The 15629-nt window shown below is 42.9% G+C and overlaps 1 protein-coding gene across 1 annotated transcript in view; it reads left to right on the forward strand.

Moving 5' to 3' along the window:
* DST (dystonin) overlaps positions 1 to 15629 on the forward strand; it is a gene marked incomplete at its 3' end in the record, with an annotated part of 256936 nt that overhangs the window by 50209 nt on the left and 191098 nt on the right. Inside the window, exon 3 of the mRNA XM_015559477.1 lies at positions 5141 to 5341. Coding sequence (XP_015414963.1) covers positions 5141 to 5341 — 201 coding nt within the window. The remainder of the gene's footprint in view (positions 1 to 5140; positions 5342 to 15629) is intronic.

Genomic DNA, 15629 nt, shown 5'->3' on the forward strand with positions numbered 1-15629 from the left:
GAGCGATTAGGAGCCAGCAGTCAGAATTGTGAGAGGGATGGCCAACTGCCCATTTAGGCCCGATCCTGGATCGGGATTGGGCCTAACCCCCGAGGGGTCCCAGATTGGAGAGGGTGCAGGCTGAGCTGAGGGGACACCCCCCCGCCACACACACACACGAATTTCGTGCACCTGGCCTCTAGTATTTAAATATTTGTGATTTCTTCTGGTGGCAAAAATCATGGATACTGCTAGTAATACCAGGATTATGGCCTACATTCATAATTGAGTAATAATGCTAAATTAGTGGTTAGTGAAAATAAACATAATTTTCCCCCATCCAGATTCATTGACTGCCCACCCCATTTGCCTTGAATTTTATTCATAGATTCAAGAACTTCTGCAGTTTATTTCTAGCATTGGATGAGGAGAATCATAGTTTTTACAGGGTTATTATATACTTTATAAACATCAGCTTATTAAGCTTCATAATATTTGCATATGCTCAATTTGTATCTTATATATTTATAAACCTTAGTGTTCCAGGTATAACAATAACACAAAAGCAATCGTATATAAATGCTCAATGGTTCAACATCTTAAGTTTCTATTTGTTCAGATGCTTCATCAGTAAACTTGATGATTGTTTGGTCTCATAAATTCTTACCTGAAAGTGTTAACTTTTTCCATTTACGTCTCATTTATTTTATTTGTACACTTTTTCTTGTTTTTATCAGTCAGTATATATTCGTGAGCACTTCCTTGGTGCCAGGCCTGTGAATACATACAGAAGATTAACTCTGAGTGCATTACTACTGCCTTATAATATTTCTGTATAAGAGCAGAGTGGTAAGGGCTTAGAGTTAGATAGCCCTGGGTTCTAGTGTGGGCTTTTCTAATTGCAAGTTTTGGCTTTGGGTAGATTATTTAACCCTGATAACCCTCAGTTTGCTGGTCTATGAAATGAAAATATATATATATATATATAACACCTGAATGGTATGTTATTAATATCTTCTCTCTTTTTTTATGCCACTCTACACAGCCAAACAGCCTGGTTAAGTCTGAGTGATCAGCTCAGAAGAGAATAGCTAACCACCCGAAAACATAACAGAAAGAGTATGCTCCAAGGTTTTTTGTTTGTGGGCAACAGAATCTGACTTAAACCAAAGGAGACTTATTTACAAATATAGGATAGACCTCACAAGCAAGACTGACTGGTTAGAAAAGACAAAACTAGGCAGCTTTAGAAGGTCTTTGGTGCAGCCACCAGAACTAATGCACTCCCTTCGGATTTTTCAGTCTTTCTATCCCTCATGTAGTATTCGGTATCCAAGCAGAGAGACTTTGGTTCCGCCTTGCCATGTGCCTACTCATGAGGCAAGATCTAGAGTGGACTGTGGAACACCCTGACTTAGCTATGTATCAAGACTGCACTTGTTGAAAGTTATTACTCAAAAGGTGCTGATAAAATGGGGCAGCCTAAAAAGTGGCAGAAGTCCAGTACTGAGAGACTTGCAAGTGTCCATCACCTATTGGTTAAAGGGTTTCCAGGGAAGATCAAACACATAAGGGAGAATGGATTTTATACACCAGCCATCAAATCCAGTTAACACCTATAAAGGGTTATAGCACCACCTACTGTTTTAAAAGAAAATTTCCTTCTGTTAAAAGTTGTGGCTTATTTTTTATAGTAATTAGGACAAGCAAGTGTAATAAACCAAGGACCTGTACTTCTCTGCGGTGGTTTAGAGAAATAAAAAAGGTGACTTCCCATTGAAGACTTCGTGCTGTTTACAGTGTTTGCAGTCATAGCTCTGAACTGCTGGCTCGTGAATTGCTACTTTAACAGCCAGGAAGTGTAGTAATAATGGTGACACTTTATTGACTACTGTTGTAATCTCTATACTCTTCTGAGTACCTAATGTGGATTATCTCATTTAAGCACCATCGGAGCTCTGTGAGAGAGGTATTATTATTATATGCATTTGACAGATGGAGAAAACAGTCTGTGAGAGAGGTATTATTATATGCATTTGACAGATGGAGAAAACAGACACAGAGAAGTAACTTGGCCAAGATCACATACCTAGTAATGACAGAGGTGGTATTCAAGCCCAGATAATTTGACTTACTGGAGGGTAAGTGCCTGGGACTCTCTGGGCAAAGAAATCTCTCCTAATGATCAGGGGTGATTTGTATCTTGGCGGTACCTCATATGTGTCTGTCAGCAAGGCACAGCTGCTGTGATTGATTTTCCTTTTTACATCTGATTAATAACACTTTCGTCATTAGGACTACCTTTTATTCACACAAATCATATACGTAACAATCATAGACATCACTTATTTAGCAGATGTGCCAGGTGCTCTTCCAAGTACTCCACCTAGATTAGTTCATTTATTTTTTTCAACATTGCTATGAAATATGTGCTAGCTTGAACCCCATTTTCCAGACGACCGTCATTAGGAATACCTTTTATTCACACAAGTCATATACGTAACAATCATAGACATATGTGCTAGCTTGAACCCCATTTTCCAGACGAGGAAAGGGTTAAGTGACTATCCAAGACCACACAACAAATAAGTGACAGAGGCAGTACTTAAAACCAGATGGTCTTGCTGAAATCTGCATAGTGTACCAGAGTGCTCATAAAAAAGTCATTTAAACATAGTACAAATGTATTTGGATAGGAGAGAAATCACAGAGGCCTATGTGGTGGTGCCCCCATCTTGAAAAAAATGAATGTGGAATGAAAATGACTGAAACTTTGGAAAGGCATTTAAACTCTAATTTTTATTATAAGTAATGCTTGGTTATCTTCTTAGACATTCTTGGAAGAATTTCTCTAGATACAGGGATGTGGGTTTACTGGTTATTGCTCTCCAGAATGGCTGTACCAATATGATTTAATTGTTCTTGTTAGTTCAAAGGAATTTTATATATATATTTTTTCCTATTTCTAAAATTTGTAGGCCACTTAGGACTATTGGTAATAATACAAGTTAAGCAAAATTTGGTTTCTTATTCATAAGAGCACAAGAGAAGGAGAATCTGCATTCTTTCTGAAGACATACTCAACTCACCCTACTATGACAGAAGCTAGTACAGTATCAAATACTTGATTTCTACCAGGGCATGCATTTCTGATCTAGAAAGAGTGCAAGGGCTGTGACAGTTAGTGCCACCTAGTGGTCAGACTACACTTCGGCTCCTGGAGGGTCTGTCTTCAAAGTGCTGAAAATTGGCTGAGGAGCTTGCCCCCAAATCAGATTCTTGGCCTTACCCCTGGTGAGTCTAATTCAGAAGGAAGGAGAGAGAGAGGAGAAGGGAGGGGGGAAAGAGCGAGAGTGAGAGCGAGAGCAGGGTGGTGGTGGGGGGTGGGGGGGAGAAAGAATCCAGGCGCCAGCATATTTAAAAACAGCCCGTGGTGGTTGTTACGCATTTGGTCCTACTTCTGCTCTAGAACACAGTTTAGCAATTGGCCCAGCTCTCTCCTCTTCACCAGCACAGACTGTTTGGGGTTGAAGGGGATCCAGCTGAGCTTGCACGCAAGGGAAGGATGGAAACAGACTATGTGTTTGGGGATGAGAAGAAAGTGCCCAAACTATGACCAAATCCATTTGCATTTCCTCCTCATTTATTTCTGTTGACCTCAGTGCTGCCTTGGACCCTGTGGGCCATCTCCTCCCTACTTCTGTCTTCTTCTTCCTATCCTTCACCCTGGTCTTCGAGGTCCCAATAATCCGACTCCAGACCTTCTCCCCTCGCCCTCAGTGAGCATTTCTTGTACACATGACTCTCAGTATCCCACAGCATCATGCTAGGGCCTTTGGTCATACTGCTTCTCCCCGGAAATTCTTATGCTCCATTCTTTTTGCATTGTACTGCAATCTTTAAGGTTTTATGTCTTTTAAAATTCAGAAGACCCACAATCTCAGAGAAGCCTTCCGTGGAGCATTAACGCCTCATCCCTTCTACTTTGCCACCATACTGCGTGTGTAGCTTGTACGAGCTCCTGGCACATCACCAAATAATGTTCCTTATTGCTACATAAATATTCTATCCATCTATCCTCTTACTTATTATGTTGTTTCCCTGGAATATAAATTCTATTCATTCTTCAAATGCCACCCACTCCACTAAGCCAAATACAGACTATTCTCAGCTTCCGTTATTGATTCCTTCGCCAAGGTCTGCTAGCACCGTGAGTCGTCAGCTGCCCACTTTAACCCTTGAGCACACAGTCCGGTGTGTGCGTGAACTCTGCCTTAGACTTCTTTTCCTGCTTGTTAATAAATTGTAGCTACATAGGACAGAGACTAATTTTTGGATATTTTCCAAAATTGTTTGCACGTTTCCAAATGCATTTTAGGGCTCGGTTGAGCTTGTTTCCATCGCTAGCACGTTGCCTGTATCCTCACTTTACTCTAGAAGGGAAGCAAAATTTACAATTTATCGAGCATCTCATAATTGCCAGATGCAGTGCTTAGAATTTTACGTATATTACCATATCTAAAACTTAACCCTGTGAGTAGACTGCTATCCATTTCTTAGATTAGAAAAGTAAGACTCATAAATGTTTAATGAGTGTGTAGCTATAATTAACCGATCAGGATTTGGACCTAGGCTCATCTGACCCCAAACCCCATACACTTTACTCCTCCCTTTTGCCTCCCTTTAGTTTTAGAGCTCCACTGTATGGTATTTTATAACGATGCTTTGCATTTCTGCTGCCTCCGTTAGTGAGTCCGCTCTCCAGTATTTACCCTGGAGTAATAGTCAGTCATTCCCACTCCCCGTGCCCTGCTTCCTGTCTAAATGGAGACGCCCCTCTTCTCCTGTAGTCTGATTTCTATATGCATAAGTAAAGCAATGGCTCACCTGCACTTTTTTGTTGGGGGGACCGGGTTTATGGGATTGAAACACTTCTTAAAGTGGAGTAACTCTGGGCCCTGAACCACGGAGGTGCCTTGGAGAACACTGGTGGAGGCATCTCGCTGGCATGTTGAGCCTCCTTCCATGTGCCCACCTTGGGAATGTAAGTGATCTCACTGAGCCTGGTGGCTTCGGGCGCTCTTTCTATAAGGAGCCCCATAGAATCTCCCAGCGAACTCAGTACAAACCAGGATTTGTTCGGTTGTGTTTTCTGCCGCAGGGATTCAGAGCAAGCCCCCGGCATATTCGAAGGCGAGCTGCAGCGGCCGCGGCCGCCCGTCTGGAGGAAGCCAAGACTGTGGTGGAAGCTCATCATCCGAGTGAGCAAGACAGCTCAGCGAGGAAGCGGAGAATCAAGAAAAACAGCCGCGTCCAGCCGGAATTCTACCACTCCGTCCAAGGCGCTGCGACCAGAAGGCCTGTAAGTGGAGAACCGTCTTTTATAAGAATGTTAACTACACTGTCACATGGTGTGGTCAGCCTCTTAGTTTAAAAAACAAATCGTCAGATTAACGTTAAATGACTAGGTTTTCCTCTTGTTATGCCAAATGGCGGTGTACTCACCTGTGTCCCAGCAAGGAATGTGGTTGCACAGGTTTCACAGAGGCGTTGGGGCACAGAGCTGTCACAGGGGCCAGAGTCACTGGCGGACATCGATTAAAAACGGGTGAGGCCTGAGCCCCATTGGAGCCAGTCTAGACTGAGGACGGGCCAGCCAGCTGAGGTACAGTAAGGAGAGATCAGAGCTGGTGCGAGGGTGTGTGTGTGTGATTCCAAAACCAGTGTCAGGATGGGTGAAGCAGGGGCGGGGGGAGGTGGACCTGGTGTTCGGGGTGGTAGCTGAACCCCTCCAGGAGGGTTTTGGGCCAGTAAGGCCTGTGCTGCCCTCGGCAGCTGCCAGAAGACTCTGTAAGGTGCTGGGCTGCTCAGGTGTGGCCTTTGGGTTGCCCTTTTTTCATCCAGATACCCAGTGTCTCTAGCCACAGTGCTGCCTCACCTGGCATTCAGCTGGACGCTGGTCTCCACCTCTTGCTCACCTGCAAGCACATTGCTCTGTGTGCGTGTGGATTCTTTTTCTTAGTTGAGGTTTTTAGATGTGGACTTTTTACCAACACTGTGACAGTTAGGGATTTTGGCTTAGAAAAGGCCCCTTTCAAGCTTTTAAAAAACTATTTCATAACTGCAATAATTTTGAATTGCTTTAGCATTCGCTCCTGTACTATAGGGAGCCTGTTTCTGTCGTTCCTCATGCCAACCGAGGGGAGCCAAGATTTGACTTCATAATACGTCTTTGTAAGCCATTCAAGCAGAACAGCCCTTGTGTGGGGTAAATGTGTGGCAGGCACATGGGGACGATGCTAGAAAGCCAGGAGAATGTCTGACTCAGTGACCGGCCAAGGGCAATGGCAAGAAAAAGTCCTGTTTAACTTTAACCAGTTGTAAATTGAGTAACACAGGGGTGGCAAAATTACAGTGTGAGTGTGTGAGACACAGTTTATTCTTGTATTATTATTTATCAATTATTGTATGATTTTTCATACAAACAATTGTAAACCTACTTTTGCCCACTCCTGCATTTGGCGATGAGTGTTCTTTTCATAATTTAATACAACAAAGGCTTAGTAGTATTTGGTACCTATGTGGAGCAATATGAAATAGGAAAATGTATTCGTTTCACAAACTTTTTTACACAGGAAATAAGGGAAGTACCTGTATTAATAACTAATAGTTATTGAGGCCTTACTTTGTAATAAGAATTATTCTGTGTGACTCACTTAATAACCCTATGAGGCTATTATTCCCATTTTATGGATGATGAAACTGAGGCACAGAGAAAGTAAATAACTTGTCTAAGTTAGCTTAGTTCTTAGGGAGCAAAGTCTAGGGGTTGGATCTAGGCAGCCTGCCTCCAGAGCCGTGGATGATGAACCTGAGGCCCAGAGAAGGTAAATAACTTGTTTACTTAGTTCTTAGGGAGCGAAGTCCAGGGGTTGGATCTAGGCAGCCTGCCTCCAGAGCCCAAGCATTTATATCTACAATCTGGTCTAGGAACTCACAGCTGAGTGAATGGACAGACATGTAACAAGTAAACACAATGCATGTCTGTGTTATGAAAGTGCTGTTGTAGAGTTATGCACAAGGCACTATGGGAGCATCTTAGAGGGCCAGAAATATTTACCAAGAAGCAGACGCCCGAGATGAGCCCTAGAGACAAGAAGTTTACCAGGTGGAAAGTGGAGGTGGGAATCTCTGATGAAAGAACATGGACAAAAGCACAGAGGCATGAAAAGAATGGCATACTCAGGGACCAGCTCAGGGGGTGCTGGCAGATGAGACTGGATGGGTCAGGCAGGGCCAGGCCAGTAAGGGTGTGTACATGATGCTAAATAGTTGGGCTTATTGTCTGTGATGGGGATCCACTGAAGGTAGGGAATAGGCACACTGCTTCTGTTGCTCAGAATCTAGCTAATTCTTTGCTTCTTATAACCTTTCCATGTGGATCAGGATGGACAAGTGTTTACCATCACAGTTTGAGAACCCTCAGCTACCATTATTCTCTCATGAGCACTGTACATAACTGCCTTAGGTAGTGCAGTGCAGTCCTGATGCCTCTGGACTCTGAACTTGTTGTCTACATTGTCCTTGAATGCCACGCCTCACTCTTTGTTTTCCTGGTGAATTTCAATTCACCTCTTAAGACTGGCTTATGCTCATGCGACTATTCAGAAAAGTCTTTTTGGATCCTTCCTATCAGAGTGAGGTGCCTTTTGTTTTGATCCGTGGCACTTTGTACAGATCTCCAACCTAGAAGTTATTCAAGTGAAAAGGGCAGGCTGTGTAGTAAGACAGATATGGGTTCACATCCTGCTCTGTGCATGTGGCAGGAAATAATTGGCACAGTAAGAAAGTTTAATTGAAGAGAGTTTAATGAAAGTTTACAGAAGTGTGGGCAGGGCTAGGCTGCTTCACCAACCTTCATGTAGACACTGCCTACCACTCCTGACCCAAAGACCATGGTCTTAACTAGATCCTGGTAAGAAGAACTGGGCCGTGGAAGAACCCTTCCCCAGGAGCTGTGGCTGAGAAGTACAGCCACAGCCAGAACCTGATGAGGCAGGAAGGGAGCAGGCGCAGTCAGTCTACAGCTGGTGCTTTTCAGTCACCCAACCTGATTGGAGGCCAGACAGAGGGCAGAGGGGTTTGGGTAACACACAGTATAGAGGTGAGCATCCTAAGGACAGAGTGAGGCAGAGATGGGCAGAGACTCTGAGATGGGAAAGGGGCAGTGGAGGATAAAAATCATATGTGGTAATCTTTGCCAAATTGTTCAACTCTTTGAGACTCAGTTCTTATTGTAAAGCGATAACAATAGCTGCCTCCTTAAGTTGTGAGGATGAACTGAGCTGACGTGGAAATAGATGGCAGAGTGACCTGCTTAGAATAAACTCTCAATAAATGGTAATTCCTTCCTATCCGTTCCTCCCCTAGACCTCTTCTTTGGGGGCCATATCATGTGATTTAGGGTATCTCATCTGGATGCATTTATTGAGTAAATGAATGAATGATATTATCCATGACATATACTTATGCACTGTAGGAACTCCGAGAATGGAGAGGTGATTTTTTTTACACCCCCTCACTCCATAGGATGATCAGGGAATAACTACTCTGGGAAGAGATTGCATTGAGTTGGGCTTCAAAATCTGGGTAGGAATTGGATAGGCAGCAGATGTTACGTCTGGGAAGTGGAGTAAGCAAAGGTACTGAGAACCATTTGGCTGGAGGTGAGGATTTACGGAAGAGAAGTACCAGGTAGGGCTGGAAAAAGAGATTGGGGCCAGGATACATTCCATACAACCATTGCATTTAAACTCATTTTCTGTGCTTCATGGAGACACTGGAAGAAGTGAGTAGCATGATCAAAGCAAGGTTTTAGGAGGATTAAACGTGAGCAGAGTGAGTCAGAGGGGAGCAGGACAGGGGCCTGCGAAGCAACTACTGCAGAGTGTAGGTGTGAGGTGATTAGGACTTGAACTTGGGCCTAACCCATGACATTCTCTGCGGGTGTCTGGTGGTCACTGCTGATGGGGAATCTGAGGACGGCCTTCACCCTCTCTTCCTCAGGAGCAATTGGGAAGGGGGACGGTAGAGGGCAGGAAATAACAGTGGAGGTTATTCTGTTGCTTGGGACGATAGAAAGATCCTGGGGAGTGTTCTTTGGGGCAGGTAAAGCTCACGTCCCCCATCTTCCTGCATCTCCTAGGGGGTCATCCCGGACTTGGTGGTGAGGAGGCTGTTGGCTCCTTGTCTCACATGATTCCTGCTCAGCCTTCTGGAACCTATGGCCCGTGCTGACATGTCCTTATTTTTGTGAGGACTTGAGCTGAGGCCTTGTGTCCTCTTCTGGGTAGGTGTCGTCAGCAGTGCCTGCTAGAGCCACCCTATTTAACATGTGCCCGAAGCCTGAGCCTTTTCTAACGTGCACATTTGGAGAAAATCAGTGTTACCACACATGGCCGTGAAGGCAACTCTGACGGTGGCTTGGAGTGGAAATAATTCCGCTGTGCTGACTCAGGATTACTTGAACGACTTTATATGAAGAACACCAGGCATTCCCAGGGGCAATCTGAGGGAGAAACAGGCCCCTGCGTGGGAGAGACGGAACAGATGGAGCTGGGAAGGAGATGAGTCAGAGATCATGACAGTGCAGTTTCAGCCACTTTCAGGAGGACTGTCCTCTTTGTGAAATGGGCCACGTGCCACGCGGAAGGCATTCCACTTTAGCATCTTGGCTGCTGTAACCAAATTACCTATTCTGAATTCATAATTTATACTCAAATGTGCCTATAAGAATTTATAATGGAGATCACTAATGTAAACTTCATAATATGCATGCTTTTTATTTTGCTCCTCTGGAATGTTTCTAAGGATGAGTTAGTTAAAAATTTATCCTCATTTTCTCTTAGGAAATGCATGTCTCTTGGGATTTATGCTATACATTAAGACGCTGGAACACTTAGGAATTTTCTACCACCTTGAAGCAGAAGAGATAATTAGATTCAGCCTCCATTGGCTCTTTAGTATGTTGTCATTACAAAGAACTATTTTGTGTGTGTCTGAATTGTAGAGTTTTTAAACATCCTCCGCATCCTATTAAGAGCTCTCCCTTTACTGTACTGCATGCTTACTCTGTTGCTAACACATAGACCTTGTTCTCTGTGTACTTCCCTATGTTTTTCTCATTTAATCTTCCCAGCAATTCTCTGGGATTGGTGCTCGCTTTTCAGAGGACACTTGTCAAGGTCACATAGCTGGTAGATGATGGAACTATGATTTAGACCCAAGCATGCTGACTGGAGCAGTTGGGGAATGGAGAAATCCAGACCACCACACTTCTGGTGCTAGATGTTTATTCCAATCAATCCTCCTGAAGCATTAAGCTCTGAGTCTGTTTTCCTACCTGCATAGAAGGCAGATATAGATGAGATCTTTGTGTCTTTCAACTATTACATCATTCAAAACCTATTTCCAAATAGTATTAAAAACCATAGATAAACCCCAAACCTTTTTGCCATGCATTTTATTGATCTTCTATTTCTGTGGCAGAGCACTTAGGAAGTAGCAAGTCTTTCCACCCTATTGCTCACTCAGGCGAACCTGTTCATGTATAACAACTCTCAGGCCTGAGAGGAATTTATGTGTCTGGTATGGGGGTGGAGTAAGGGGAAATAAAAACTTTAGAGTATTTAAAAATAATCAGGCACACTGTCTCTATTCCTGTTACGTTGTACTGATTACAATATTTTTAAAAAAATATATTTTATTGATTTTTTACAGAGAGGAAGGGAGAGGGATAGAGAGTTAGAAACATCGATAAGAGAGAAACATCGATCAGCTGCCTCCTGCACACTCCCCACTTGGTATGTGCCCACAACCAAGGTACATGCCCTTGACCGGAATTGAACCTGGGACCTTTCAGTCCGCAGGCCAATGCTCTATCGACTGAGCCAAACCGGTTAGGACTGATTACAGTTTTTTTGCATACTGCAACAGCATCCTGTACATTTTCTCATGACTTAGAATTTCAGACTTTTTCACGGAGGTAGAAGAATATGTGATTGACAGTTGCTAGCATTCCCACATCATTACCCAGGCTGTAGCTTGCAAAACCTTGGCCCCTTTTGCCCCCTACTGGCAAAACCTTGGCCCAAGAGCTTCTGTCTTCTCACGCTGGGGCTCCCACCACCACAAGTAAATGAATGATTGAACCTGAGAATTTTGACTCAGAAGTTGGAGGACAGATAGCCTTAGCACAGATGATTGGTGGTCCTATTCTCTGAAATGGTGGACACTGAGGAAGAAACAGGTTTTGGGGGCTGGAAATCAAATTTCCAATTTGAATACGTTCAGTTTGACATATCTATTAGATATCCCAGTGTCTGGATTTCATGGAAGGCATAGTCTGGGTTGGGAGTCATTTACACATTGATATCAAATCCATGACACGGGGTGGGATGACCAGGAAGTGAATGTTGAGAGAGAAAAGAAGAACGTTGGGAACTGAGCCTCGGATTCTCCAGTATTGAGAGGTTGGGAAGAGGACTGAGGTTCCCTTATAACTTCCAACTGTTCCCTCAGCAATGCAGCTGCCTTCAGCAGAGATGGGTCCAGGCCTTTTGACTTTCATTTAAGGATATTCATCTGAGGCCAAGAAAAGACAACTCAGGTTGAAACTACAGAAAGTGGCAGAAAATGATTTTCTAACATACTGATTTCTCTTTCCTGTTCTTTCTACTCCTAAACCACTTCCTTGGCCTCACCCTTCTTTTCCTTCTCTTTTTGGATTTTGCTTTTGAATTTTGGGAAATTTCCCCACTTTTCTGATTGCAGCTCAGATCATTATAGGCTGCAAGGTATTTTGGAATATTGCATAGTTTTTATTTTTAAAAATTAATAGTAACAGGATTTCAGGTCATTTTTGTACTTGGAAGCCTGCAGTATAGGAAAGACTAACTACACATCCTTGATTTTGTTGATATTCAATAGGATGTTTCTCTGTTCCTTTCCTGCTTAGATTATTAAAAGGCCTTCCCCTTCCCTTTCCTTTTCAAACATGTAGGACCAGGCGGTTTATTTGAAAAACCTCAGGATACTTCCCTTTCTATGGAAGGTTTGACTATATAGCTCTACCTTATTTTGGCTTAACTAATCATCAAATACAGAGCTCCTAAAGGAAATGTTTGTTTCCTTTTCATCTTTGGAATTCTAGAGCATGAATTGAATTAATAAAGTCAAATTTCTTTTGCTAACTGCCCCAAAAGGATTTATTGAACTGTGTTCATTCAAGTTACTGGGTCTTTGCTACACACATTGCTATGCCTCCCTTAGTGAACCTTTTTTTTAAAAAAATATGTTTTTATTGTGTATGTTTTTTTAGAGAAAGAAGAAGGGAGAAAGATAGAGATAGAAACATTGATGAGAGAGAAACACATTGATTGGCTGCCTCCTGCATGCCCCCTATTGGGGATTTAGTCCGAAACCTGGTCATGTGCCCCAACTGGGAATTGAACCCATGACCTCTTGGTTCTTTCCTGGGTAGACGCTCAGCTGCTGAGCCACAATGGTCAGGCTCCCTTATTAAATTTTACAAAAGATTTCATTTATTATAAACTAGAGGCCTGGTGCATGAAATTCATGCACAGATAGGACCCTAGGCCTAGCTGGTGATCAGGGCCAATTGAGGCCTTCCGGCTGCCGGCGAGGGCCTTCCTCCATTCTGTGTGGCCGCCTGGTGGTCAGAGCACATCATATCGAGTGATCGAACTCCCAGTCTTCCAGTTGAACTCCCAAGGGGACACTTTGCATATTAGCCTTTTATATATAGAGATTTGGTATCAATATATATACAGAAACTTGCAAAGTAGGTGGACTATATTAAATGAGCAGTGCTAATATAGAGTTAGTTTCTCAAAGTTTATGAAACCAAGATTAACTGGGTAAAGGGATTCAGGGGTTCTGCTTGGAGAAATATAAGCACATCTTTCTAGCTCCTGAACCTCTTCAAGGTCAGCATTTTGGCTGCTTGTTATTCATCTTGTCTTTCTTGTACTCAGGGTCCCCCCCCTTAAATTCTTTAAGCTCCAAGCAATGAAACTTAAATAAAACGTTTAGATAGACACTTAAAATTCATGGACAACAGAGGATGAAAGAACTGAAAAGAAAGGCCCTTCAAAGGTGTTTGGGTTTATTACTTTGCCTCTCACCAGAACAGTCTTTAAATTGTTCCAGGAGGATGGATATAAATTCTTTTATTTTTATTTTTATTTTAAAATAGATTTTATTGATCCCTCACAGAGAGGAAGGGAGAGGGATAGAGAGTTAGAAACATGGATCAGCTGCCTCCTGCACACTCCCCACTGGGGATGTGCCCGCAACCAAGGTACATGCCCTTGACCAGAATCGAACCTGGGACCCTTGAGTCCCCAGGCTGATGTTCTATCCACTGATCCAAACCGGTTAGGGCCAAATTCTTTTATTTTAAAGGACACAGGCCTAGTTCCCCTTGGAATTCTGGTTGACCTTTAACAGCTTTCTTTGCCTCAGATGACTTCTTGATCTTTGCCCTAAATCCCATGGGTTTCAATTTAAGACCATTTCCTGTTGTATTTATTATCTGTGAAGAGGATAAAGTTTAGCTCCTCTGCTACTGTGTTACCATCAGTCCTTATGAAATCAAAATGTTGAAGTTTGAGGGAATCTTAGAGTTTATCTGATTCAACTTTCTACTAATGCTAGTCTTTATTGCTTGAGTACCTTTAGTGATAAGATCTCCCATTGTTAGCCCTAGCTGGTTTGACTCAGTGGATGGAGCATCAGCCTGCGGACGTGAAGGGTCCTGGGTTCGATTCCAGGTCAGGGCACACACCTGGGTTGTGGGCTCCATCCCTAATAGGGGGGCGTGCAGGAGGCAGCCAATCTGTGATTCCCTTTCATCATTGATGTTTCTTTCTTTTTTTTTTTTTTAAGTCCTCACCCGAGGATATTTTTCCATTGATTTTTAGAGAGAGTGGAAGACAGAGGGAAAGACAGAAAGAAACATCGGTATGAGAGAAACACATCAATTGGTTTTGGTTGCCTCCTGCATGTGCCCCAACCAGGGCCTGGGCCGAGGAGGAGCCTGCAATCAAGGTATGTGCCCTTGACCAGAATCAAACCCGGGACCCTACGGTTCATAGGTCGATGCTCTATCTACTGAGCCAAACTGGATAGGGGATAGGTCCACCTTGATCTCTCTCTCTCTCTCTTTCTCTCTTCCTCTTCCTCTCTGAAATCACTAAAAATATATTTTAAAAATCTCCCATTGCTAGATATCTCTCATTATTAGTAAGTTAATTGTTCTTGAGAATAAAAAAGCTTTTTCTTCACTAGGCTCATGCTTTCATTTCTCTGGACCTTTTCTCCTACATGTAATTCTCCATTTTTCCAAACTTCACCTATGTGGCACTCCTCTACAGCAAGGATCTGTCTGATTTCTCAATAGTGCCTCTTTTGTTGTTGTTGTGACATAATGAAGTGAGATTTAAGAAAACCAAACTATGAAAACTGAACATATCCAAACAGCATTCAGTTTGTGTGACAGCAGTTGAGAGGTCATTTCTGGAAATGACAGCAGTACTTCAGGAAAATTACTGCTGTGTAGTAGCACTTTGTAGTTAAGTAGAACTTCATATTTTTAAAAGTATGCTCAAATTCATGATCTCATTTAATCTGCACAACCAACTTGTGCATTGGGGTGGGTATATATTATTAATCCAATTTGACAAAACTGTGTCTCAGTTAGTAAGGGACTGACCCAAGGTCATAAGTCCAGATGGAGGCAGACATCCACCACCCTTGCAATCTATTTGGGAGATCTCTCACTCAGATAACACCTGGGGAAGTGGGTGAGAGATTTCAGGGACAAGAATGGAGATTCCAGTAGCCTGGAGGAATTATTCATTTTTCTCAACCTGACTCATTCCCAGGGAGTAGCTGTATATCTTTGAGAGCTGCTCACAGCCTGCCTTATCTAGACTGCCCCCCACTAGAGTATTCATGTATTGGCAAGTCCACTTTAATCTGACCCTATTAAGTGCATGCTGCTCAATTATCAAATGTAAAGTGGGTTATCAACTCTGATGCTGGGGAATGTCACTGACTTACCACCATTGACACCCCCTGTCCCCAATACATACCAATTGCATCACTAGGATGGATGAAGATCAGATACCTAATTTGATCTGGTGTTAAAATTAGGTTTAAATACTCTTGTGCAATATTACTGGGAATGTAAAATCATGTAGCTGTTATGGAAACCAGTATGTCACTTCCTCAAAAAATAAAAATGGATTTACCACAAGATCCAACAATCCCACCTCTGGATGTATACCCAAAGGAACTGAAAGCAGGGTCTTGAAGAGATATTTGTATACCTATTTTCATAGTAGCATTATCACATTAGCCAAAAGGTAGAGGAAACCCAAGTGTCCATTGATGGATGAATGAATAAACCAAGTCTGATCTACACATATGGTGGAATATTATTCAACCTTAAGAAGGAGGGAAATTCTGACATGTGCTACAATATGGATGGACCTTGAGGACATTATACTAAACTAGAGGCCCGGTTCACGGATTCATCCTAGGCACGGATTTGTCTAGGGCAGGGG

This window comes from Myotis davidii, unplaced genomic scaffold (genome assembly GCF_000327345.1).
Source record: "Myotis davidii unplaced genomic scaffold, ASM32734v1 scaffold334, whole genome shotgun sequence".
Lineage (NCBI taxonomy): Eukaryota > Metazoa > Chordata > Mammalia > Chiroptera > Vespertilionidae > Myotis > Myotis davidii.